Below are 24,105 nucleotides of genomic sequence, written 5' to 3'. Positions count from 1 at the left end.
TTTGCTATGATGAGAAATGGGATTTTGTAGATGGCACTCGGATGCTGTCAAAGTGAGCTGTATAGAAATAGCTGCAAATAAAAATGATATCCACAGAATAAACTTCGACCTCTACCCTGACCACTAAGTCATTGCTCCTGGGCTGTTTCTAACATCTCGAGCCTCGTTCACATGGGCAAATGCCTTTTTAATGAAAAAAAGCCCATCACACGTGTTTCCTTTTCTATTCCCCCAATATGGCTTGAATAAAAGCAGGAATTTCCAATCATACTGAATTGGGGTCCAAGATACTGAATTGGGCATCCACTTCTGGACCATGACCATTTTAAAATCTAATAGCTCATGAACTATTGTAGCAACCATAGACATTTTGTTCACCTTAGCAGTTTGCAAGATATTGGACCTGAAAACTGAAGCACTCTGATTGATGGAAAAGTTATATTAGATCATTTTTAGAGGGTTATAAAATTAAATAGTACTAGTTATTTCCTCTCTCTGCCTGTATGGTTGGATCTGTGGTACAAAGACACACGTTTTCAAGGGGAGGGATATGAAAAATAGTATCAAATAATTTTCTCAAACTTTTAAAATTGCTTTTTTGTAGAAAAAGAAAGTGGCAACAACAAAATAAATGATGATGTGGTATAATGTTCATTGAGTAATTTCCAACTCATGCCAGTCAAACCATGCACCACAACATGCCATCATTTATGACAGCTTTTTCTCAATGCAGTGGTGATTGTTAACAGTAATATGATTTTTCTGTAGTGCTGTAGCAAATTTATTTAGTACAGGCAATACCCTTGGAGGCTTTACAGTAAGAACCACAGACAGCTTTTAAAAAAGGTTGATTTTTAGGCCTAATATTCTGAACAGTGTCCATACTAGCCCAGATGAATGGGAAAGTTACACTTTTCTTGGTGGTGAGTTGTTTTCCTGGTTGGAAAGCAGACAAGACAGCAGAGCAATGATTTACAGACTACCTTTGCGACAGAATTTTGAGGTTTAATCTCCTGTTCCTGAACTCTTGCATGTACTGAATCCCCATTCTTGCAGTCTTGCTTTAATTGCCATGGTTCTGAATATGGAGGCATTGAATTCAGAACAATCCAAGCCATGACAAATAACCTAACTGTATACAGAACATCAGAAATCTGCAGACAGGAATTAATTCATCAGATTATCAGCCGCCAAATATTTGTTTCCTCTGCTGTTGAGAGTAAAGTAGGCTGATGCAGAATTGGAGTGCCCTGGTATAGAGTCTCCATTCTGTACAGTGAATAGATATGAACATTGCACATAGCTGTATTTGTACTTCCTTTTTACAACGAAGAATTCAAATTTACCTGAAATCTAGCAGTGACTCGTGTTCATTGAAAAAACAGTCTAGCCAAAGCTACCAAGCAAAGTTTGTAACCCAGACTGAAATAGCTAATCACTCCTGTTTCTTTAGTAGCACATTATTCTTCCCATCTTTTTTTTTTTTTTTTTTTTCTCCCTCCTGTAGTTTACGTTTATTCCAGAAATTTGACACTTTCCGGATTCTGGTTTGTGGTGGGGATGGAAGTGTTGGATGGGTTCTGTCCGAAATTGACAGCCTCAATCTTCACAAACAGGTACCTGCCCACAGGGCTTGTTCATGTGTAAGAATGAAGAACAGACAACCACGGGTGAAGAGGACTCTGATCAGACAGAAATACAGTTGTGCCAGGAGTGAAGCAACTAAAAGCTTCCCATAGCTGGTGCTACTGCAGTAACTTCTGCTGAATGGGACACCCCTCACAGTCAGTGCTCCTACACAGTTCCCTCCTGTGACAGCCAGCTATTGGAGTAGCTCTGAGCATTCGCTCGGTCTGTGCTCCTACACCATTCCCTACATAGATTTCTGCCAGGAGAAAGCTGGGACTAGCTCCCAAAAGGCCAGCGCTCCTATTCCAGTCCCTCTAATAATTCTAGGAGAGGATGAGAGTCCCTTTGTGTCAGAGTCCAGGAATAGCTAAATACTTTCCCAAAGTGAGTGTTATGTGTGCTGTGTTAATTCTGGAGATTTTCTCCTGGAGATCCCTGTGCCATTCCGTTAGGAAAGGCAATAGCACCACCTGGTGTAAAATGAGAACATTTGAGCTCTGCCCAGCTGTTGAAAGGTTTTCTTTGTAGTGAATAGGTCAGGAGTATCACTGGAATCTACTCCCCTCTCAATTCACAGCTTTTTCTGGTTGTGGTCAGCCCTAGCTGGCATCCTCTTTATCTTATGACTAGTTTTCTCTCAGGGATTGATCTAGTTTGGGAATCAGTGAGGTTCTTCTCAGTGTTGTTTTTGGATCAATGGGGCTTGTGTTTTCTCTTTTGGATATCCATATTCGTGGTCTTTTCTTCTGGTGCAGTGCCAGTTGGGAGTGCTGCCCCTGGGTACAGGAAATGACTTGGCCCGGGTGCTAGGATGGGGATCTGCATGTGATGACGACACCCAGCTACCACAGATCCTGGAGAAGCTGGAGAGGGCCAGTACCAAAATGCTGGACAGGTGAGTGTCAGCCCAACCACAACATCCATATCTCTGACTCAAGTTCTACCACCGGAGTGTGTGCTAAGCTCTGTTCTGAGACATCAGCCTCCCAGGACAGTCCTACCGTTCCTGACTCTTATCTGCCTGAATTACTGACTAGTTTCACCAATGGTTCCCCGTTATGCTCCTGCCCCCAGTTGTTATCAGGGCAAGGCATTCTTACATTGCTTATTATCCCTGCAGAATAATCGCACCAAGGAGATATTGTGCAATATAGAAGTGACTAGTAACACGTGGCAGGAGAGAGGCCTCCCCTTACTGCCCAGCGTTACACATTCATCAATGATGATTGTAAAATGAGTTCAGTGGTTTCAACCTACTCCCAAACCACTACACAGTTTGTTATGGATGATCAGAGGAGATCTAAGGCTGCAATAAACTCATAGTAGATAGATATGGCAAGGATGTTATGTTATTTTGTACATCCGCTTCCCTATCCTGCGGTATAGTCTTGAGCATTATGTCATGTCTAGAAGTTGGGTGGTGGAGTTCGATAGCATAGTGAAATTGACAAGGTCCACAATCTCTGAACTCCAAAAATCTTCTCAGTGTAACTTGGCTGCATTACAGTCCGTGATTTTGACATCAGGTGTTCATTCAGGATTTGAAATAGCTATTTCATGTCTGAATCAAAAAGTAAAACTGAAAGCTGAAGTGGACATCTGTACTGCTAGTGTTTATTTCTAGATCAAGCTGACGCTTAAAAAATATATCTGCAGCAGCCTTTGAGACTTGCGCCATGGAAATTCTCATGGCAAAACCTGCAGTTTTTTTCTGTTAGAGAAGGTGGGGGTAATGAATAGGGAATACTAGGGACGTTGGGATGGAAAGGGATGTTTGTTTGGAGGGTATCACTCCTTCCCTTCCCCCAGTTCAAACCCCTTTACAGGTGACCTGCTGTGACACTAAGCACCCCTGTATGTGACACATGCATCTATAGGAATGTGGTCTTTTTTTTTTATTCTGAATGCACATGTGCATTGCCTTTCATTCAGGTCATATAAAGAGCCCTTTCATTCTGTCTTAGTCCCCGGTTGTTTGTATTTCTCATGACGAGGAGGCTATCAGCTTGGTAGTAATAGTTGCAATGGTTTCATTTCGATAGGTGGAGCATCATGGTGTATGAAACCAAACTCCCTCGTCAGTCATCGACTTGCACAGTCACTGAAGATTTCAGTGAGGATTCTGAGGTACTTAGCCAGCTGCAGAGGGCTGAAGACTGGGAGGGAATTCAGCTGTGGATGGGCTCAAACCAGACAAGGGAGCAGGCTATGGAGAAGAGAATTTAAATGAAGTGGGCTTGGGCTCTACATCAGAGGGGTGACGTGCTGTAGAGAAGGATGGGAATTGGACTGCCGAAAGCAATAGACTCCTAAGGAGGCATGATAGGAGATAGGGTGCTGCAGAAATGGGGACACTTCCGTATTAGGAAAGTGAAGGGCTGTAGAAGAAGACAGGTTGGGTTGGAAGTTATATTGGCTTTTCTGTACACTACCATACAAGGCAGCATGCTGTAGGGGCTGCTGAAAACTGCATGGCATTCTCAGAAGTCATAAAAACCAGTGTTTTCTATTCCCAAGTGGATGGTCCTGAGCCCCAACTCTGTGACACGTTGACAAGCTGGTAGAAATTCGTTCCGTAATCAGACACTGGTCTGGCGTGACTAACTGTGATCCGTACCATAGAGCTCTCAGAGGAAACCCAAAGAAAGTAGAGTGAATAGAAATCACAGCCCTGCACCTTAGGGTGCACTATGGGAAGCCCAAGTGTAACACAGCATATGGGAACCCTGGCCATGGGTCTAGGCAGACCATGGGAACAGTAATCTAACAGCTTGTTTCTGTCTGTCGCTAGGTGCAGAAGATTCTCTTCTATGAAGATTCTGTGGCTGCTCATTTGTCCAAAATCTTGACTTCTGACCAACACTCTGTGGTCATCTCCTCAGCCAAGTGAGTATTTCCAGGAGAGCCCATTGAAGGGGATCAAGGGGAAAAAGTTACTCTGAGAATGGTGAGCAAACCTGTGAATGACTGTCTTGCCTGCCTTCTGTGCCTAGGGTGCTTTGTGAGACAGTGAAGGATTTTGTGGCTCGAGTAGGGAAGGCCTATGAGAAAGCGACGGAAAGCTCGGAGGAGTCGGAGGTCATGGCCAGGAAGGTATGTTGGGAAAAGAGCACTTCAAATGTAGAAAGGAATGAGAGAAAACCACTCTGCTGTCAGAGAGACCCAGCTGGCGTGTGTACAGCAGCAATCCAACAGGCAGGGGGCTGCCCAGTTCCACTGGTATGGTTGTGCACAAACCTTCTGCTTTAACCTGCAGTGCTCTGTCCTGAAGGAGAAGCTGGACTCCCTTTTGAAGACATTAAATGATGAATCTCAAGCCTCTTCATCTCTATCAAACCCACCTCCCACCATTGCAGAGGAGACAGAAGATGGTGATGGATCTGGCAGTGCTTGTGATTCTTCTAGTGACCACTCCATGGGATCATCATGCACTGCCCGTCCCCAGATATTCCGGCCTAGAGAGCAGCTAATGTTGAGAGCGAACAGCCTGAAAAAAGCCATTCGTCAGATTATAGAGCATGCAGAAAAAGGTAAGAGGTGGGTAATTCTGCCTGCAGTTCATTGTCTGCTCTTGGGACATGTACGTTGCCTTTCCTCCAGGGAGGAGCAAGATTCATGATTTAACAGCAACATTCCTGATCTGTATGACAATCTTCCAGTAAGCCTGTATGCATTTTTTCCCATACAAAGAAGGGTTCCTACGGGATTGACCTTCCACCCCTAGGCCACCAGTTAGAAAATCTTTGCCATCATATGGCTGTTCAGTGCTATTCTCAATCTGGCCCTTGTTAAAGGGCTCACATCAAAGGCATATAGTAAGAGTCCTAGCCTCTCCATCTTCCTGTCGCACTGAAGGACCCACCTCTTCGGTAAAGCATTCCCTAAAGAACCAGAACAGAACCAAACCTGGCAGCTGGGCACCTTCTCCATCTCTTCAGACTTAGCATTTCTCCTCTGTTGGTGGTGGGGACTGGCGTAAATCAGCACTGCCTGGACAGCGTTTGTCTTCCTCCTCAGGGTTTATTTATCAGTATTGCCAAGGCAGGCCTCAGGGCAGGCCCAAGGAGCACTTCTCCACTGAATAAAAGAAACAAATTCACAACACAAAATAAAAGGGGGATACCTTTCCTTGCCCCCTCTTTGCGGGTTGGGGGGTATTGTCCTGTTGTTGGCTTCAGGGTGCCAGGTTGGTTGTTTTCTCCCATAGAGGGGAGAGCAGCCTCTCACCCTGGAGAAGCCTTTCTTCCTGCTGCCACTGGCCGTGCCTCAGCTTGTCTCCCCCTCCGCTGCCCCCCAGAGGTTTTGAAAAGTCACAGGAAGCCCATAATTGGATCCATGTGTCTCTAGTTGAGCTAAGGTAACCTCTATTCAGCTTGTAGGGAAGGGCCTTTATCATTCATGGGCTAATATACCTGCCTTCCATCATTCTCTTACAGCTCTCCAGCCTAGCGTGGTCACACAGCACACTCCAAGGTAGAAGGCAACAATTAAACCAAAGAGTAGAATGGCAAATTGGCTGGCCTGCTGTTTTCCGCAGTCCATGTACAATGTGTAAATACTTCCAGGGGAGGTGCTTTAGAAATACTTTAGATAGATTGGATCTAAAACCTAAAATCATGGTTGGCTTTTAATTGGCACCTGGACTGACTGTTTCATACTCAGTAGGCCCACTGTGTGCTCACTGGCCCTTTGTGGCCCAGCTCCAGTGGGACACACCAGCTTCCATGCCTGTGACCCATTCCCCTCTCCCTGCCTCCCCTCAGCTCCAAGTTCCAGTCCCTTCGAAAGTGTCAAAGAGGAAATCCTGGTTGAACTGAGAAGGACATATGTACTGGTGTATTACAGAAGGGAGAGAAAAGCATAAAAGTCAGATATTTAAAGTCTCTGCACACCTAAATGAGTACAACCGTAAGCAACCTTAGACTTGGCAGTAAGCCTGAAGTTGCAAATCATTGAAATATTATTGGATTTACAACAGTGTAATAGTCTGGCAGTGATCTCTGTCCTTTGTCAGAGGAATAAGAACGGATGGGGACAGGTTGTGTCTGTGAAAGAACAAGGCTGTTAGTTCCATCCAGAGGAGGTTTTGATTTCTACGAGTAATACATTACCATTTGATTTCACCATCCCGTGAACAAATGAGTTCTGTTGCCTTTTGTGAACATATTTGCTTAAGTCCTCTGTGCCGTTTCATTTCCAAACACACACATTTAATTCCTTCCTTCTTTTTTATTGGTTTATGACCAAGCCCTCTTTTCTTCACATGATACTAGCGTTGGTGGCCATTTCAAATGACCTATTTTATTGTCACGGTCTGGGCTGAGCAAACAGAAATCTGACATGCACATCAGTTAGCGTCTTTCTGTTTGGCTAGCAATTCCGGGGAACACCTCATGCAAATAAAGGCAGGTCCTTTACTTGTAGCATAGCTCAAATGAGAAATAGGTCCTTAGGAAGTATAAATACAGTTATGGCAAGCATTAAAGTTGGGCAAATTTTTTCACAGCCCATCAAAGCTCTCTTGATGGTGGTCTCAACAGAGAGACCAAGAAATGCATGGGCCTGGAGACTGAAGTACCCTCACCCCAACAGCTGAGTCCTCCAGGTTGGAGCTGAGTCATGTTAAATGGTGTGGAAAAGTCAGTCTGCATTGTCACGGCCATTCATTGATAGATGAATTCAGCACCGTCAGAACCCTCATCCTACTGTCATTTAAGTCAGAGAGAGATTTGTCATTAACATCAATGGGAGTTGAATCAGGCTTATAATTTGGTATCTTTCATGAAAACTAATGTGTTGGGTTTTTTTTAAAGTAAGGAGTTCTGTGGATCGCCCCAGTCAAGACCCTGAGGCAACTCTTTGGATTAATTCTGGTGTGGGAATAGAATTTTGGGGGTAGTATTGTATTTCCTTGCTGTGTGCCAGCCTGCCCCCTTCCCTCTGTATTCTCATGACAGAGTTGTAAGACACATGTCTGATTTCTCTCTCTGTCCAGCTGTGGATGAGCAGAATGCCCAGACACAGGAGCAGGAGGGCTTCATCCTGGGGCTTTCCACCGCTGAGGAGGGAAAGGAGCGGAGGAACGAGGATAAAACCTCCCTGCAGCCATCGCACAGTGACAACTATGGAGTCCCCAAAGGGAGGAGTCATCGGAAAGGTACTAGTCACTGTCAGGCAGCCCAGGTTCCTGCATTTGGACAAGCACTAGGGCTCCCATTTCCATAGGAGCTTTAGAATATTTCTGTGCCCATCCCTTCTTGGAACCTGTTTTCCTCCAGTGTGAGGTTGGTGATAGTTCTGTAACCTCAGCTCAAAGGCCTCACATCTTCTCCATGCTTAAATCCTTTTGCCAAACAGTCTCCTTCCTGCTCAGAGAGGAACCTCTCTCAGATCTCTGAGGGTTTGGTCATGATCTTAGTGTTCAGTTTGTAAGACCCAGGAGCTTCATTAGGCTTATTCTGAAAGCAGCAGCCAGTCTTCTCAGTGCTGTCAGCTTGCCATGCTCTCAGGTGTCCACTCCACTTCCCTGACATTTTCTTACTGGACCCCTGCCTTCCTGCCACAGATACTAGAGCAGGGGTGGGCTAACTTTTTGGCCCGAGTGCCACATCGGGGTGCGAAACTGTATGGATGGCCAGGTAGGGAAGGCTGTACCTCCCCAAACAGCCTGGCCCCTGCCCCCTCCCACTTCCCGCCCCCTGACTGCCCCTCCTCAGAACCCCCAACCCATCCAACCCCCCCTGCTCCTTGTCCCCTGACCACGCCCTCCCAGGACCCCCTGCCCCTAACCGCCCTCCCCCCCTCCCCCACCGGGACTCCACCCCCCATCGACCATCCCCTGCCCCCTCCCGAACCTCCACCCCATCCAACTATCCCCTGCTCCCTGTCCCGTGACTGCCCCCCGGGAACCCCTGCCCCTTATCCAACCCCCCGGCCCTCTTACTATGCTGCTCAGAGCATCATGACTGGCAGACACGCCACCCAGCCAGAGCTAGACACGCTGCCACTCTGCCCTGCAGGAGCGCACAGCCCCGCTGCCCAGAGCGCTGCCTGTGCGGCGGCATGGCTGCGGGGAGGGGGGACAGTGGGGGAGGGGTTGGGGGCTAGCCTCCCTGGCCGGGAGCTATGGGGCCGGGCAGGACGGTCCCGTGGGCCATAGTTTACCCGCCTCTGTACTAGAGCAAGGAACCAGCTTGTAATCACTGTTAAGTGAGAAAATTGTAAGAGAGCCCTATTCACTCTAAATACATTCAGAACTGAACTGTGTCTGTGGACTAGCCAATACCCATCATCTGTTTTCTTCTTCAACTGAAGCCAGACCTCTCTCATCTCCATTCCTAGTATTAGTTCAAGGTATTTCTGTTCCTCACTGCTGGTACCAAGTGTTTGTGTGTCTGTCTGTTGCACTTGGGCCACACCTTTTTGTCTCTTCATGACTCTGGTTCTGTCTCTTTGCATAACTGTGCTTTGTATTGTCTGGAATGTGTTGATGTTGAGTGACTGGTAATTTTACCTTCTGTCCCCTGTTCCTTACTGCTTGTGCAGTGCTGGTGTTGTGCTTGTTTGAGCAATACACAGTGTTTGTCAATTGCAGTGTTTTGTGTTGTATTTTGTAGTGTCCAAATCTCCTTGTGAAAGGCTAATAAACAAAGGAAGTTTATCGCTGGGCAGCTCTGCATCTCTTCCTCCCCAGACAGGAAACCGGGACAACCTGCCAATGCTCAACACAAAGATCCTCTACTCGAGTGAGTGTCTCACCCACCCCTTCCCATTCAGGCAACCTGCTGAGCTGGGGTAACAACAGCATAGCCTCAGCTCTCCAGCCGAGGGCATGGAATGTTTGTCTGATAGCCGTTCTTGTAGATAAACCGTTGCAAGAGCCAAGTTGGAGAGTAATTTGTTTGCAGGTAACTTTCCAACAGGCTTGAATAGTGAAGATGTTGGGAAAAGATTAGAATCACCCCCAGCTGAGACCAAGACACAGATTTAATGGCTGCAGTGTAGAGACAGGATTTAGGTCTTGATGATTGCACAAAGGTAACGACCTCATAAGCTTAACAGGAGGTTGATGCAATGGTAAATAAGTGTAAAATTCTCAATACAATGCTGGAGTCTGAGTTCAAGAGAGGCCTGAGAGTGAAGGGTGGTCAAGGCCGAAGTCACTGGCAGTACTTTCTGTCTCCCTTGTTCCCATCTCAGAGATCCTGCAGCTATTTCTATCCCTTGGTGTTCTTAACAGGTCACTCACTGATAACTTTAACCCCACAAATCCTAACTTGTTTGTTTACATTGGTGTGTTCTTGTCCAGAAAGAGTCGGGGTCACTTTCTCCCTGACTAAACCTGGCACGTTTTTGTTGCTAGCTGATAATGTGGAGAGCAAGATGCAGCAGCTCCTGAACAGAGTGGTGTGCAGCCTTGAACCCCACTTCTGTCCTCTCAGTCTAGTCAGGCAGAGACCCGGCTGCGCTCCTTGCCCCAGCAGCAGGAGAGAGCTATTGCAGTAAGATCACTTCTGTCCCGTCTTCCCCAGGCACGGACCCTACCACACCCAAACCAGCAGAGAGACTTATGCACTTCCTTCTCACCTCCTTTACAGCTCAATTGCTAACTGCATCTTGCTGGAGGGTAGAAGAATGCTCTGGAGCCCTCTTTGGTGCTGGGGGCTATACAAATGGAGACACATGGCCTTTTTAATTTGCCTTTTTCCTTTAAAAAAGAAAAGGCAAAAGTGGATTCCCCACCATAAAGGGGTGTGTGTGGAATCTCTTTTTCCAGAAAGCCAAAAATGATGACAGCCCTTTTCTGGCCCATTGTAATGTTTTGATCCCAAGTAGAAGAATTAACACCTATGTTTGGACCCAGTGCTCGTTAGGGTTGAGCCCTGAAACTAGTACTTTTCAGATGTCTGATTTTATTGTTTTTCCAGTGGGGGTATATGTCTCTCACCTCTGTCCTCTTGGCTCTGGGAGTAAATAACAGTTCTTTGCCCAGTGTTAACATGCTCTGTCCTCCATATTTAATAAACTCCATGAGATGCCCTACATACTATTCCCTCTTTATTTTCTCCCCCAGATATTCGTGCTGGTATGTCTGGTTCTCTGCCTGGGAGTTCGGTCATCAGCCGATTGTTGATCAGTGCAGATCCCTTTAACTCTGAGCCAGAAAACCTGTGAGTATGCAGAGGAGCTAGACGGGAATGCATGGTTCCAGATGAACCTCTGTGTCCCTACATTGTGGTGAGGGAAGAGGGTTGGTTTTGAGAGTTAATTGGGGACTTAGGCGGCGCCGGGATGAAGAGATGTGTAAATCAGCCCTCCCATGCTGGATGTCAGTTATCAAGATGTATGGGCATGAGGAGTAAATGCAGAAGATATGTGGCTTCTAGTGAGAGAATCTAACCAAGGCCCGTCTCCTCCCAGGACCTGTGGATATGAGGGAGTGTCTCCCTCTCCCAGTTAGTGATATGGGCAAGGTCCAGCTAACTGTTCAACAAGGAATTCTCCAATAAGGTCCCTTCGATTCTGCAGCAGTCTGTAAATACTGCAGCAGCTTCATGCAAACACAAAAATGACACATTTTTCACTGACTGAGCTGTGAAAGTGACAAATGCAATCCCCCTATGGTGTTTGTCCCCAGAGCAAATCACATTCATTTGTCTGTGTCCCTAAATTTTCGATCGGTGTGCTGCAGATGGTTGTATTGGCTATGTCTGACGAAGCTGTACAGAGGGAAAACTGGACGGTTTGGCTGTGGCTAACGGGATGTTTGGGCCTTTTGGTGTCCAGAAAGGGAGTGGGAAAGGGGTTGGAATTGTGAGATAAACCCATTTTTTGGATGTTTCCAATCAAATATTTAGCAATAAAATAGCTAAGTATTGACATCTAAATCATCATCATTAGGTTCCACCCCACTGAGCTGAGCAGTTGACCACACTGAGTTATTGTTTCAGGCTCTGCTGAATCATGCAGATACCACCTTGTCAGTTACACTTTGCCCACATTTGTGAGATTTTCTTCACAGCCATAAGGGATGGAAATGTAACATTTTCCAAATGAAATCGTAGACTCTTGAGCTCAGTTCTATGGCACAGGAGTGGATTCAACTGCAGAGTCCATGGTTAGGGATTAGCAGAATTTACAGGACCTTTGACCCCCACACAGTGTGTCCAGACTGCTCTTTATGAAGTTTCTTATGGAGTAGTCGAATCAGCTCTCACTAGAGTACAGAAGATCCTGCTGGCCTCCTCCTCTTTTTTCAACCATCTGTGTGTCAGGAGATGTGGATCACTTTAACAAAAATTGTTTTTCTTTAACTTGGCAGAGAGTGTTACACAGAGAAGTGTGTCATGAATAATTATTTTGGAATTGGATTGGATGCAAAGATCTCTCTGGATTTCAACAACAAACGTGATGAGCACCCAGAGAAGTGCAGGTAGGTCAGTTCCTTGGGAGGCAGATTTTGGTCTTTGTGGTCTACAGTGATTGCATCAGACGTAATTACAGTTTATAATCTACTATGGCACCTTGAAGCTGGTCATCTGAAACGGGAATGAGTAGTTTCACCTTGATTACTTCCTAATTCAAGACATTGTAGATAACATGGGAGATTCAAGTAGCTAGCTCTGATATGGATTGGATGCAGTGGTTCAGGCATTTACTTCATGACCTCACTAGTAGCCTTTCTCGTATGGCTGCTTTTTAGCTTCGAAAGAATTGTGTCCCAACTCCAAATGCCATGGAACTCCATTCTAAGCCCGCACCCTGCCCTATATATCAGGCCTATAGTTCTACGGTCTTCAGGATACCTGTATAGAGACAGGGTCCTTCAAACAACCTGCGGTTAATGGGTTTTCTCTGTCCTGAGCAACATTCAGCAACACCCTTAGCTCAGTGATGTGTGTGACTGATTGCATCTCCCTCTTGGGAGCATCTGCACATATTTCTGACAGCTCATGTTAGTGGATCATCCCTAATTCCTGTTTCATTTTTTTCCAAGGGCAACCTCTTTTCAGAATACAAGGGGTGGCAATTTCCAGTGCTGCTTTCTTCTGAAAGAGGAGGACTCCTATTTTTAGGGGGTTGGGAGGTATCATTGAAATAATCTTTTCTCACAATCAGACAGTAAATGACGGTGCCTCATGCTGACTGTTGTATCTCTTGTACCTTTGTTTGTCCCTCTAAGAAGTCGTACTAAAAACATGATGTGGTATGGAGTGCTCGGGACCAAGGAGCTGCTACACAGAACATACAAGAACTTGGAGCAAAAAGTCTTGCTGGAGGTGAGAAAGAAAACGTTATGTGGTTTAATGTCTCCTTCTCCCATCCCAGTCAATTTTTATTTTTTTGCTTCTGATTGCGCCATTTATTTTAGCATCATTTATCAGTCTTTAACTGAATACATGAAGCCCTTCCAGCATCTCCGTCAGTCACCTTGAATCTGACCCAACCTGTTGATTCCAGAGGAACATTTCCATTTTCAGTCCTTGGGATTCCCCACCCCGCTGCACTGTTAGCCCATATCAACCCTCAGCCTGATGAAAGCAGCCTTTGCTGATACTAGGAAGATATTCCCATTCTTGTGATAGGAAATTACATCGTTTTAGAAAATGTTGACTAACACGCTGTTGAGCAAAGACCCTCAGCATAGGACAAGGGTTGTTGTGTTTGACATTGTATCTCCTGTAAACACCATTGTCCTTATCTATTCTGGTTGTCTAACATCGTATTAGTTAAGACATGTTCTACGGGGGTCAGACTGGGGAAGAAAATGGTGATATTTTTCCAGGCTTCCCCCAGAACATTAGCTCCATCCATATGAGTTGTCAAAATGCAACGCCACTCACAGCAAATTGTGCAGATGTTCAAAGTGAGATCACAATGCCATTGGCTCCACCAGGCTCTCTCAGCTGGACCGACCCCCAACCCCACCCCGCCCCACTTGGGGCTTAAATGTGTCCATGAGCTCTGCTACATTTCTAGAGCATGGCTCATGCTTGATTGGAGGGAAGAAGGGGTGGTATCTCCCAAACAGTACCTGCTTGTGTCACCAGAATGAAACAGCACTCACAGGAAATTGTGCCCCTTCCCCTTCTTTCTTACCTGAGGAATGTAGTAATTAATGTTGCCATTTAAACTGTCATCAATAGGCATTGAGAGTTAACATCTCAGTGAGATGAATGGGGCTCTTCATCACCCCAAAAGCTATTATTCCTGTCTGCATCAAATACTCTTGGCTCATATTTTTGCGTGTTATTTTTGCCACCATACTGGCTGGAGACTCGCTTTCTCTTTTTAAATAAAAGCTGAGATTCTGGAGAGCAAGCCAGTCACTCAGAGAAGTGCCGGGATAGCATATGGGCATCTACCAGCTATTTGAGCCCTGATGTTATACCATGATGTAATTTCCTGGTGTAGACAAGGCCAGTAGTCCTGGGAACTCATCCAGTTATGCAGGCAGTGTGCTTCAGTGCCAGCCCAGTGAGTGTGCCCTCGACAGTATCTGGAAAATGTTCTGCTCTCTTCAGCAGTCTGCCTAGTGATGACTGAGTAATCTGGAGAGGCTTTAAAATTGCTGCCTGCTAACATCAGCACAGCTATAAATGTGACATTATCTTCTATTCTGTGCAGTGTGATGGGCGTCCGATCCCTTTGCCCAGTCTTCAGGGGATCGCTGTACTCAACATTCCCAGCTATGCTGGGGGCACTAACTTCTGGGGAGGCACCAAAGAAGATGATGTGAGTATTCCTTGAAGGTGGCAAATGGGAATGCAACAAATTTCTTCAGTATTTACTGTTGAGTGCACCATTAGCACCTGAGATCTGACGGTTGGAACAAGAGCATATCTGGCTGAGGTTTCTCTGTGAAATGTGTGGGTACTGTGACAGGGCAAGGCCAGATGGCTATAGAAAAGTAGTGGGAGATAGATATATTAGCTCCAGGCTAAACAAATCCCTGGTACCAGGTTAAGTGAAATGGAAGCTGCTCCAGGTCAATTAAGACCCCTTGGGCCAATTAAGAACTTTCCAGAAGGCAGGGAGAATGCTAGGTTGATTGGGACACCTGAAGCCAATCAGGGGCTGGCTGAAACTAGTTAAAAGCCTCCCAGTCAGTCAGGTGGGTGTGCATGTCAGGAGCTGTGGGAGGAAGTTGCGCTATTGGAAAGGCTGAGTAGTGCACACCATATCAGGCACAAGGAAGGAGGCCCTGAGGTAAGGGTGAAGTGGAGCTTGAGGAAGGGAGGGCTGCTGTGGGGGAAGTAGCCCAGGGAATTGTACATGTCATGTTTCTAAAAGGTCAGCTACCATAGCTGATACTATTAGGGTCCCTGGGCTGGAGCCCGGAGTAGAGGGTGGGCCCGGGCTCCCCCCCCACCTTTGCCCCCTGATTAATCACTGAGGCTGGGAGACAACAGAGACTGTGCAAGGAAGGATAACTTCTTCTCACCTCCCTTGCTGGCTTATGATGAAAATGGCTCAGTAGACTGTGACCCTTGTCTCTAGAGAAAGAAGGGTTACATGGAGGGTCACTTTGAGCCTCTGAGGCTAGCGAAATCCGCCAGGAAACGCGGGACCCACGGAGCCAAGGACAGAGCTTTGTCACAGTACCCAAAAGTCAAACTTCAGCAATTTGTCAGCCACAGGGGTTCAGACTGGAGTTAGATCCTATTCCAATCCTTCTGACTTTCATGAAACGCAATAGATGAGCTCTGAGATGCCCCCCAATTCCTCTCCACTCAAAAGGCCTGCTCTAAAGCCAATTTAAGCTAAGGGCAGTCTTTCCATAAACTTCAGTGGGCTTTGCGTGAGGCTCCAAAATTTTGACCTTCAAATAATGGAGATAATCAAGTCCTGTAAGAATAATGTTGTATAGAGGCATGTGTGTCATCACTGTGCAGAAATGATCCTTTAGCTGCTTTTGGAAGCCCACTGGGAATACTGCGGCTACTTTTTCTCCTTCCTGGATCACTTCAGAATCCACATTGTTGCCTTATTGTTAATTATATAGCAAATAAACAGCAAAAGAAAAAGTCACAAATGTCCATTCGTGGGAGGGAAGGAAGCTTTTCTAACACAGAGAAATATGTGAATTGAATTCTCTCTCCCCTTGTGTCTGCTTAGACATTTACAGCCCCTTCCTTTGATGACAAGATCTTGGAGGTGGTAGCCGTGTTTGGTAGCATGCAGATGGCAGTATCACGAGTGATTAATCTACAGCATCACCGGATTGCACAGGTATCTGTTGCTTTTGTGAGCTCCTTGGCCAACCTTATGCCTCCTCCACCCAGAACACTTGGTTTGAAGGCTGTGATGTGTTTCTGCTTGCTGTCAGTCCCAACAGGGCAGAGAATGCAAAGCCTGTGGCTCTCAGACTCCCCTAGTCCTGATGTGGGGGCCTGCAGGGATCAGGGCTAGTAGCTTCAGATAGTATCGAGCATGGAGTGGTTTTCCACTGTTCGCTGTGATCTGGATAGATTGTGGCAGTTGAAACACTGACTAGAACAGCAGTCCATCAGATAACCGAAGGCATGATGTACCAGATGCCAGGGCCCCAAGGGAGTTTGCCCTGCACAGGAAGAACTGTGTGTGTGAATCAGGTGGTCCAGCCCCACCAGCAGCAGTTAGAACAAGGCTGTCGGACACAGGGAAACGTTTGGAGAGGAAATGTATACAACACCTCTTGTCTTTTGGTAACTTTTATTTTGGGACCCATTTAATACATTCATTTCTCGCAGTGCCGGACTGTGAAGATAGCAATCCTGGGAGATGAGGGAGTGCCTGTACAAGTGGACGGAGAAGCCTGGATTCAACCCCCTGGTTATATTTGGATTGTTCATAAGAACAGGGCACAGACGCTAACTAGAGACAGGGTAAGAGTAACCCTGCAGTACAGTAGATGTACAAGAGAGACATCCTTTAACACCATCTATACCCCAGAGAGGAATGCAATAACCTGAAAGACTGTAGAGAGACACATACATATCAGGTGTGCAGTATATACTCTTACATACACACACACACACTGTTAAAAGAATATTGGTAAGTTTTCAAAATCAAACATTCAGAAAACAGGAAATGCTAGAATTTAGGTTGGCCATGCCACCTTACCTTGGCCCCCTTGTGTGTATGCATACTGTCTTTAATGACATGATCACATACTATTTTTTCCGCAGGACGCCTGCCTCATTCTGTGCACTGGATGCATGAGACTCAGTTAATGAAGAGCTATTCAATGTTTTGTTTTCTCCTCGTTGTTCAGTGTGTGGTTCCAGGCCTTATTGGCCAAGCGAAGCAAGGTCCTACACTCAACTGAAAGGCATTTCTCTGTCTGTAACATGATAATATTTGAATGCTGCACCTGATCAATTCCAAAATTTGAGGGAATGTTCTAGGCATCATTGTCCAGAACCCCAGTGATTTGGAGGAAAACTGGAAGGAGGAAATGAACCCCTGGCATCTGGTTAGCAGACTCAGCAGTTTCAGCCAGCCAGCTCTGACATTGACTATAAACCATTGAGACCAGCTATTGACACCTTCCAGCGTAACAAAACTCCCCATGTGAGCTCTGCCCATCCTCTCAATAGGGATTAAAATTTTGACTTCCTGAATGTTTTCTATCACTGACGAAAATAAAAGATATAAGAATGGGGGGATGGGGAGCACATAGAAGTCCTAGGCTATGGGGAGAATGGGGGACCCTAGTATGGAGGAAAAGGCAATGGAGGGGGCAAACACATCCCCTGGTGTGGGGGGCACACAGAGCTCATGACATGGTGGGGAAGGGTGTGTTGGGAGAACCAGGGAATGACGGCACACAAAACCAGTGGGATGGGGGAAGGAGGAATGGGTTGCCCAGAGCCCCTGGCATGGGAAGACAGTGGGGGACAATGATAAGGGGGAAGGGGACAGTGAAGAAATGGGGGGCACACAGAACCCCTGGCAGGGGTGGAATGGGGGGCACATAGAGCCCCAGGCATGTGACAGATGGGGGGTGCACAGAGCCCCTGCCATTGTGGGGGAGAGAATGGGGGATTATGGTATGGGGGAGGGGAACATAGTGGACACACAAAGCCCCTGGCATATGGGGGCAAAAGTGATTGCAGAGAGTCCCTTAAATAGAGGGAGAGGGGAGAGTGGCACACGGGGAGGCTCTGGGGAGAGTGGAGGAGTGCCTGGAGTCCCTGGTGTCTGTGATGATCTTGGCCTACAGCAGCAACAAAGTGGGTGACCCTTTAGTTCACTGCACACTACTCACACCCTGCTCTGAAGAGAGAAGTGTCAATTTCCTCATGGGATTTTCTATGGTGCATACCACTTGAGAGCTCACAAACATTAATCATTCTATCTTCATAGCACCTCCTCAAGGTGAGAGGGTCTCATCCCTGTTTTACAGCTGGGAGCACAGGCATGGAGAGAGTACAGTCAAAAGTGTCCACTCATTTTGAGTGCCCAATTTGAGACACCTGGGGCCTGATTTTTCTTCAGACTGCTTAGCATTTGTAGCACTTTCTATGCTCAAAGCCCTGTTCCCACGGGCTTCAGTTGCAGTTCTGAGGGCTCAACCCTTCTGCAAAGCAGACTCCAAGGTACCAAGTTGGTCACTCAGAAAATGAGGAGAACACAGTTAGTGGTCATCTATGAAAAGTTTTGTTTAAGTGAGTTGCCCAGCATCAGCTAAGAACTCTGTGGCAAAGACAGGGCTATAATCCAGTTCTCCAGAGTGACATTCAGCTCCCTTAATGGTGAAACTGTCCTTTCTCTTCCTGCAGTCCCCTGTTTCATTCTGTACACACCTTCCAATTTTTGCAAAAAATGAAGTAGGGGGCCTACAGACAAAGTCTTCTTTTCTACACAAGCCTGCGTCATTCCGAGAGCAGGCCCATCCTGTGCACTGAATGAAGCAGAGAAATGGTCCTGTGGAAAATTAGTATGTGATCATGTAATTAAAGGCTGTATCATAATACATATACACAAGGGAGGGCAAACTAAGGTGGTACAGGCAACCTTAATTCTAACTTCTGAATGCTTGACTTTTCATGTTCTTTTAACATAGTTTTGTGTGTGTAATTTCCTGTTGTTTTTTTTTTAAAAAGCAAACTGGAAAAACAGTTCTAGTATTTGACACCTACATGGGTCATCAGCAGGGTTGGAAACTTCAGATTCATCACCTAGACCTCTGCCATTTGAGCTAACAGAGTAACTGATAGCAATAGTAGGTTGTCATCCTCTGTATGGACCAGCACGAGAGGGAGATGGACAGACAGTTTGGTAGTGGGTTTCATAGATATTAGTTGACAGCAGAGAAACGGTGAGACTCCGTCTTGGGTTCCATTCCAGGCTCTGGATGGGAGTGTATTCTAGTGGGCCCTGACTCTTCTGCTCATTCTCCTGAGCTTGATCCCTTCTGCCCAATCGCCTCCAACCTGTCCCAGACCTGTCTCCAGCCTCCACCCTAGCCCCCCTCAATACCCTACCCCCTGAGGTCATGTTCTAGCTCCACATTTTTAGCCTTTTTCCATGCTGCCTTGCCAGCAAGGGTGGGGTCATTCCCTGCTCTCCATTCTGATGCCTGGCCCCAGGGAAAGCCCTGCTCAGCCCCAAGTTGGAGTATGCCCAGTGTGGATAGAATCTTCAAGGACTTCACCTGTCAAGCTCTAGCAAGTTTCTACTGAGCATGCGCGAACTGCAGTTTTTAAAAGGCTTATAACTTGGCCAGATCTGTGTGGATTTTCATGGGGAAAGCCAAATGCCCGTTCCTTACATAAAGGCCACCCATTGCCAAATTTCAAGTCCCTGCTCCAAAGCATGAGGATGCTAAAGCTTCTCCAAGAAAAGGTGACCACAATTTTTTGACATTGCCAAAACAATGCCATTTTCCCCTAAACTCATTCTCAGGAACATCTGAACTGTTTGGACTGAAATTTTCCAACACAGAAAAAAAAGTAATGAGCCTGAGTCAAACGTCCAGCATGGGAAATTTCAGCCCAAATGTTTGTCACAGTTGTAAGCAACTGAAAACAGAAGGGTCTTAAAACGGGGTGTGTCAAGCAGCCTTCATAATTGGTGGTGCTGCCAGCCCTGCCTGTAATACAGGCACACACAGGCCCTGTGGGAAGGCTGGTGGAGGAAATGTTGAAATGCTTTCTCGGGGAGATTTGCAAGGTAGTTTTGTGTGCATTTTCCTTGTTTGTAGGCATTTGAGAGCACCCTAAAATCCTGGGAAGATAAACAGAAGTGTGAGTTGCCCCGGCCCTCCTCTTTCTCCCTGCACCCGGAGATCATGTCTGAAGAAGAGTCCACCCAGATTAACCAGTTTGGTCAAGCAGCGGGAGCTCTGATTCATAGGTGAGACCCGCTTCTCTTTTCCTGGGGCTCACAGCCCTACTCTGGCATCTTGTTCCTCTGGGCTCATGAGGCCCCCTCCTGGCTTCTGAGTGTGGTGCTCGTTGTCACACTCCCTTTCCTTCCAGAGCTGTCTGTCTTGTCTGATCACCTGCAGTGCTGTCTGTATCCTTGGGAATAGCCTAGAGCAATGTATAATTTCATCCGCTCACTGCATTACCGTAGCTGCACCAGAATTTAAATCTACAAAGTGAAGTTTTTTCAGTCACTGTGGACCAAATTCAGTCCTGGCACAAACAAGCACAGCTCCCTTTGTTCTTTCTTTCAGGCTGAGGTTAATTTTGTATTTTTAAAGAACGTGGGGACTTAGGTTCATCTGTTGTTCTAGCCCTAGATGTTGCCAGTGAATTTGTCAGAAATGAAACACCTGCTTCTCAGGGAAGAAGCCAGACTTGCTGGGGACCTTTAACCCAGAGCCGCAGCAGAGATTGGTGAAAGAGGACTTTCACACCAATACGCACACTTGCACTCTTTTTGCAGGTGTCCTGCTCACTGATATTAGCATTTAGGAGAAAATGCACAGAGTGGAACACCACAGAAGTCTTCTGTGAACTACCATGTGCATAGCTGCTGCTAAAATCACAGCCTACGTGTAGTATAGGGCCATATTTTAAACTCTAGCCCTGAGTTGTGCTTTGCAAAAAAAGAATGTGCACATGCCCTGCATTGGTGTAAGTAATTGCATGTGTATATTCATTTTCAGGCACAATTTAGTGCCAAAGCATATAAATTAGTGTATTCTTTCAAAAATCCCTTTAGACATACAAGTACAGGTATTGCAATCAGCTCAGCTGTCCTTGGGCTGCTCTTTCTTGCTTATGATTTGGTAAAACGTGCCAGGGTTAGACTTGTGCTACTTTTATAAGATCATATAAAAGGGATGCCTCGTTTGCCTTGCCCTATCCGTGGCAGATAACCTGGATGGGAACTGATCTGCCAGAGTTCAGATTACCTACACGAGCACTGCCATGCTGCTATGTCCATAGCCTCAGCACCCAGAATGGCATTGGAATAGAAAAGAATGAGGATCAGCTGACATGGTCTGTGTTTCTCTCCACAGCATTCGGGAAATAGCCCAGTCCTATCAAGACATGGAACAGGAGCTTGCTCATGCAGTCAATGCCAGCTCCAAATCTATGGACAAAGTATATGCCAAATCCAAATCGACAGAGGTACTGCTCGGCAGCTTGTTTTTTAAGCTTTGCCACAATTTTGTGACTGTTTTCTGCTTTGTTCTTGTTCGCTTCTCTGAGACGCCTTTCCCTCTAGCCATTTGACTGCTGTGTTTTCTGGCCCTTACACATGTTTGTTGTTGCCATAGGGTCTGAACTGCAGCCTGGTTGTAGAGATGGTGAATAATGTTAAAGCCCTGCATAGTGAGACAGAGCTTCTGCTGGCTGGCAAGATGGCACTGGTAAGGAGCGATAAACAGGAGGGAATGGCTTGGAGGTATTTTCCCTCACTCTGTTCTCTTACTGTGGCCATGGCATGAAGACAAGATCTTGCTGGCCTCTGGACTCTTTTGGCTTTGTAACAAGTCAGTGCAAACTTTACCAGGGGGATTTAAACAAATTGTGCCATCCATTGCCTCCATCATTTGGTAACATTATGCATTATATAACAAGATCAGGCTGGTTAGCTCTGAGCTCTGGTTCCTTGAGAGGGAGGAAACTTAATATGGTCTAGAAGGGAATGTCTTGATATGTGGTTTCTTTAAAAATATCTTGAAGGAGATAATATGCTCTGCATTCCACTTTGTGGTTCTGAATGCTGTTTGCCTTTGGCTCTGTCTCTGATGCAGCAGCTGGATCCTCCACAGAAGGAGCAGCTCCTAGCAGCCCTGACAGACATGGACCTTCAGCTGAGGAAGCTAGCAGACATCCCTTGGCTATGGCAACTCATGGAGCCCAGCGATGAAGAGGTAATAACTCTCAAACACAGGAGCAAAACAGTTTCCCTAGGTGCTGTCCTCGTTAGTTAGCTCTGCTCATCTTGCTTCAGTGACTTCCTGTGGGTAGGTCACAGGTGTGAGACAGAATCAGTTCAGGAGAAAACTCCATGAAGTTACTGCCAGAGGTCCCTGGGTTGACATGGAGCTGATCATTTTTCTTCCCCTTCCTGACCATGAGATTGGAAGCTCTTTCCTCTCTACAAGGACTGAGCTGAACTAGGTGCTAGGTTCATTCAGATGGTATGGATTTGAGACATAAGTTTCATTGACTTCCCTGTGTGTTTCTGCAGAACCAGATGCTGGATTATTCCAAACGCAGCCGCAGTGGCAAATTTCGGCTGGTGACCAAGTTTAAAAAGGAGAAAAACAACAAGAATAAGGAGACTCGTAGCAGCATGGGACTGCCTGGTACCAACTGGCTGTGTATTCACTCTGTGTGCCCCTACATCTCCTGTTTGTGCGCACACACTCTTCCCCTCCTCTGCCTGTGTCTCCATTTTGTGTCTTTCTCTTTCCTCTGTTTTTCCTTTCATGTACTTTTATTCACACATTACACTCACATTCTGTTTAGTGTGTTTCTTTTTCACTTAGCAAAGTAGCTTTTTTTCTGTGCGCTCTCTCTGAACCATAACACCCTGCACTGAGCGGATATTCCCAAAGACTAACTGATGGCACCCTCCGAAGAGGTCTACCAGGACTTGGACTGTTCTCTGGAATGTTTTGGGAGGGCTGCGGGAGTGGACTTGAGGGTCTTCGGCTTTTAGCAATCAAAATGACTGTGGGGCCCAAGTCCGCGTAACTCCAGTCCTCCCACTGCTGATGCTCCCTGATGTGGTTAATGATGTTTCTCTCATTGATTCGCCCCCAGGGTTTAATCAAGTCTCATGTCTAATTGGCTGGGGATCCTGCATCACCACTGGTGCACCTTGAGTTCTAATCCTATTGGTCAGTATGATAAAAACTGGCCCATGAAATCAGCAAATTGACTGGTATCAGAACACTTTCTCTCCAATTGTGTTAGTTGATTTTTGGTTTATATTCTACCTATGAAAACTCTCTACCACTAAAATTTGGGAGTACTACTTGTTCTGTGGGTATTGTCCTCTCCCATGGAATTGTGGGTCCTGTCACTCTTTCCTCCATGACCTCTCTTTCCGCTGGGATCGTGGGGACTTTTCTTTCTCGTATTTAGAGACTAGTCTGGAAGCTGGAGGTCCCCCTGTGTTCATTGCCAGTCCTCCCTCCCACATCAGAGGGAGATTTTACCATCTTGTCTAGAAAGCACTCGATGAGCCATGAACGTAGAAGGAACCTATGTAATGTAAGTGCCAGTATGCACTGTTTACTCAAAAAGAACAATAGAAAGTTAACCTGCGTCTGATTCTCTCCTAAACATTTTGCATGGCTGTTTTGTTTTTTAAACGGAGGGAAATTGAGTTTCTTATTAGACACGGTGGTAAAGTTTCAGTCACAGCGAGGTAGTGACTGGACATGGACATAAACAGACCCCCATGGTTCATTGCATCTAGTCTCTTCTTAAGAGAATGGCTCTGATTTTAATCTGACCTCCTTCTTTGTTTGGGATTGTAGCTCCTGTTGTCAGTCCTCCTCTCCCTCATTTGGGGTTGTGGTCCTGCTTGACGTTCTCCCTTGGCTTTCCTTTTGGATTTGGATACTGCTGGTGTTCTTTCTCACTCTCTCTTTCCTCTGGGCTTCTGGGTACTCAATGCACTCCTGCTTTTCCATCTCCGACAGTTCACCTCTGGGGAACGGAGGAGGTTGCGGCCTGGCTTGAGCATCTCAGTCTTTGTGAGTATAAGGATATCTTCATCCGGCATGACGTCCGGGGCTCTGAGCTCCTGCATCTCGAACGGCGGGACCTCAAGGTACTTTCAAGATCAGCTCATCAGAAATAGTCAGCTGCATCTGCATGGCCTTCTGTGCTGAATGTGCTTGGAAATGGCCTGCATACCGTCCATTCCCCGTGGCTTTGGCTAGATGAATGGGTTCATCATGGCCTCATTTTACTCTCTTCTCAGGTCACCTAATTAAAATGTATAGTAGGAAGCTAGCATAAATAGTCAGCCATTAGCCCATAGGCCAACAGTCCAACTCTTTCCCAGTTT

The 24,105-nt window shown here is 46.3% G+C and overlaps 1 protein-coding gene across 3 annotated transcripts in view; it reads left to right on the top strand.

The window, feature by feature from the left end:
• The window catches only part of DGKD (diacylglycerol kinase delta), a 92,059-nt gene that overhangs the window by 62,530 nt on the left and 5,424 nt on the right, over positions 1-24,105 (top strand). For all 3 annotated transcript variants that reach the window (XM_074964047.1, XM_074964046.1, XM_074964045.1), the window contains 20 exons: positions 1,508-1,616; positions 2,385-2,524; positions 3,672-3,756; positions 4,421-4,515; positions 4,623-4,722; positions 4,886-5,159; positions 7,625-7,786; positions 9,246-9,374; positions 10,703-10,799; positions 11,951-12,061; positions 12,812-12,908; positions 14,257-14,364; positions 15,748-15,861; positions 16,362-16,496; positions 19,820-19,971; positions 21,089-21,200; positions 21,350-21,442; positions 21,830-21,949; positions 22,270-22,387; positions 23,735-23,865. In XM_074964047.1, the coding sequence (XP_074820148.1) occupies positions 1,508-1,616; positions 2,385-2,524; positions 3,672-3,756; positions 4,421-4,515; positions 4,623-4,722; positions 4,886-5,159; positions 7,625-7,786; positions 9,246-9,374; positions 10,703-10,799; positions 11,951-12,061; positions 12,812-12,908; positions 14,257-14,364; positions 15,748-15,861; positions 16,362-16,496; positions 19,820-19,971; positions 21,089-21,200; positions 21,350-21,442; positions 21,830-21,949; positions 22,270-22,387; positions 23,735-23,865 (2,482 nt within the window). The remainder of the gene's footprint in view (positions 1-1,507; positions 1,617-2,384; positions 2,525-3,671; positions 3,757-4,420; positions 4,516-4,622; positions 4,723-4,885; positions 5,160-7,624; positions 7,787-9,245; positions 9,375-10,702; positions 10,800-11,950; positions 12,062-12,811; positions 12,909-14,256; positions 14,365-15,747; positions 15,862-16,361; positions 16,497-19,819; positions 19,972-21,088; positions 21,201-21,349; positions 21,443-21,829; positions 21,950-22,269; positions 22,388-23,734; positions 23,866-24,105) is intronic.

The sequence above is a fragment of the Natator depressus genome, chromosome 9, assembly GCF_965152275.1.
Source record: "Natator depressus isolate rNatDep1 chromosome 9, rNatDep2.hap1, whole genome shotgun sequence".
Lineage (NCBI taxonomy): Eukaryota > Metazoa > Chordata > Testudines > Cheloniidae > Natator > Natator depressus.
Note: the sequence above shows the minus strand (reverse complement) of the source record. Positions and strands in the feature narration are given on the sequence as shown.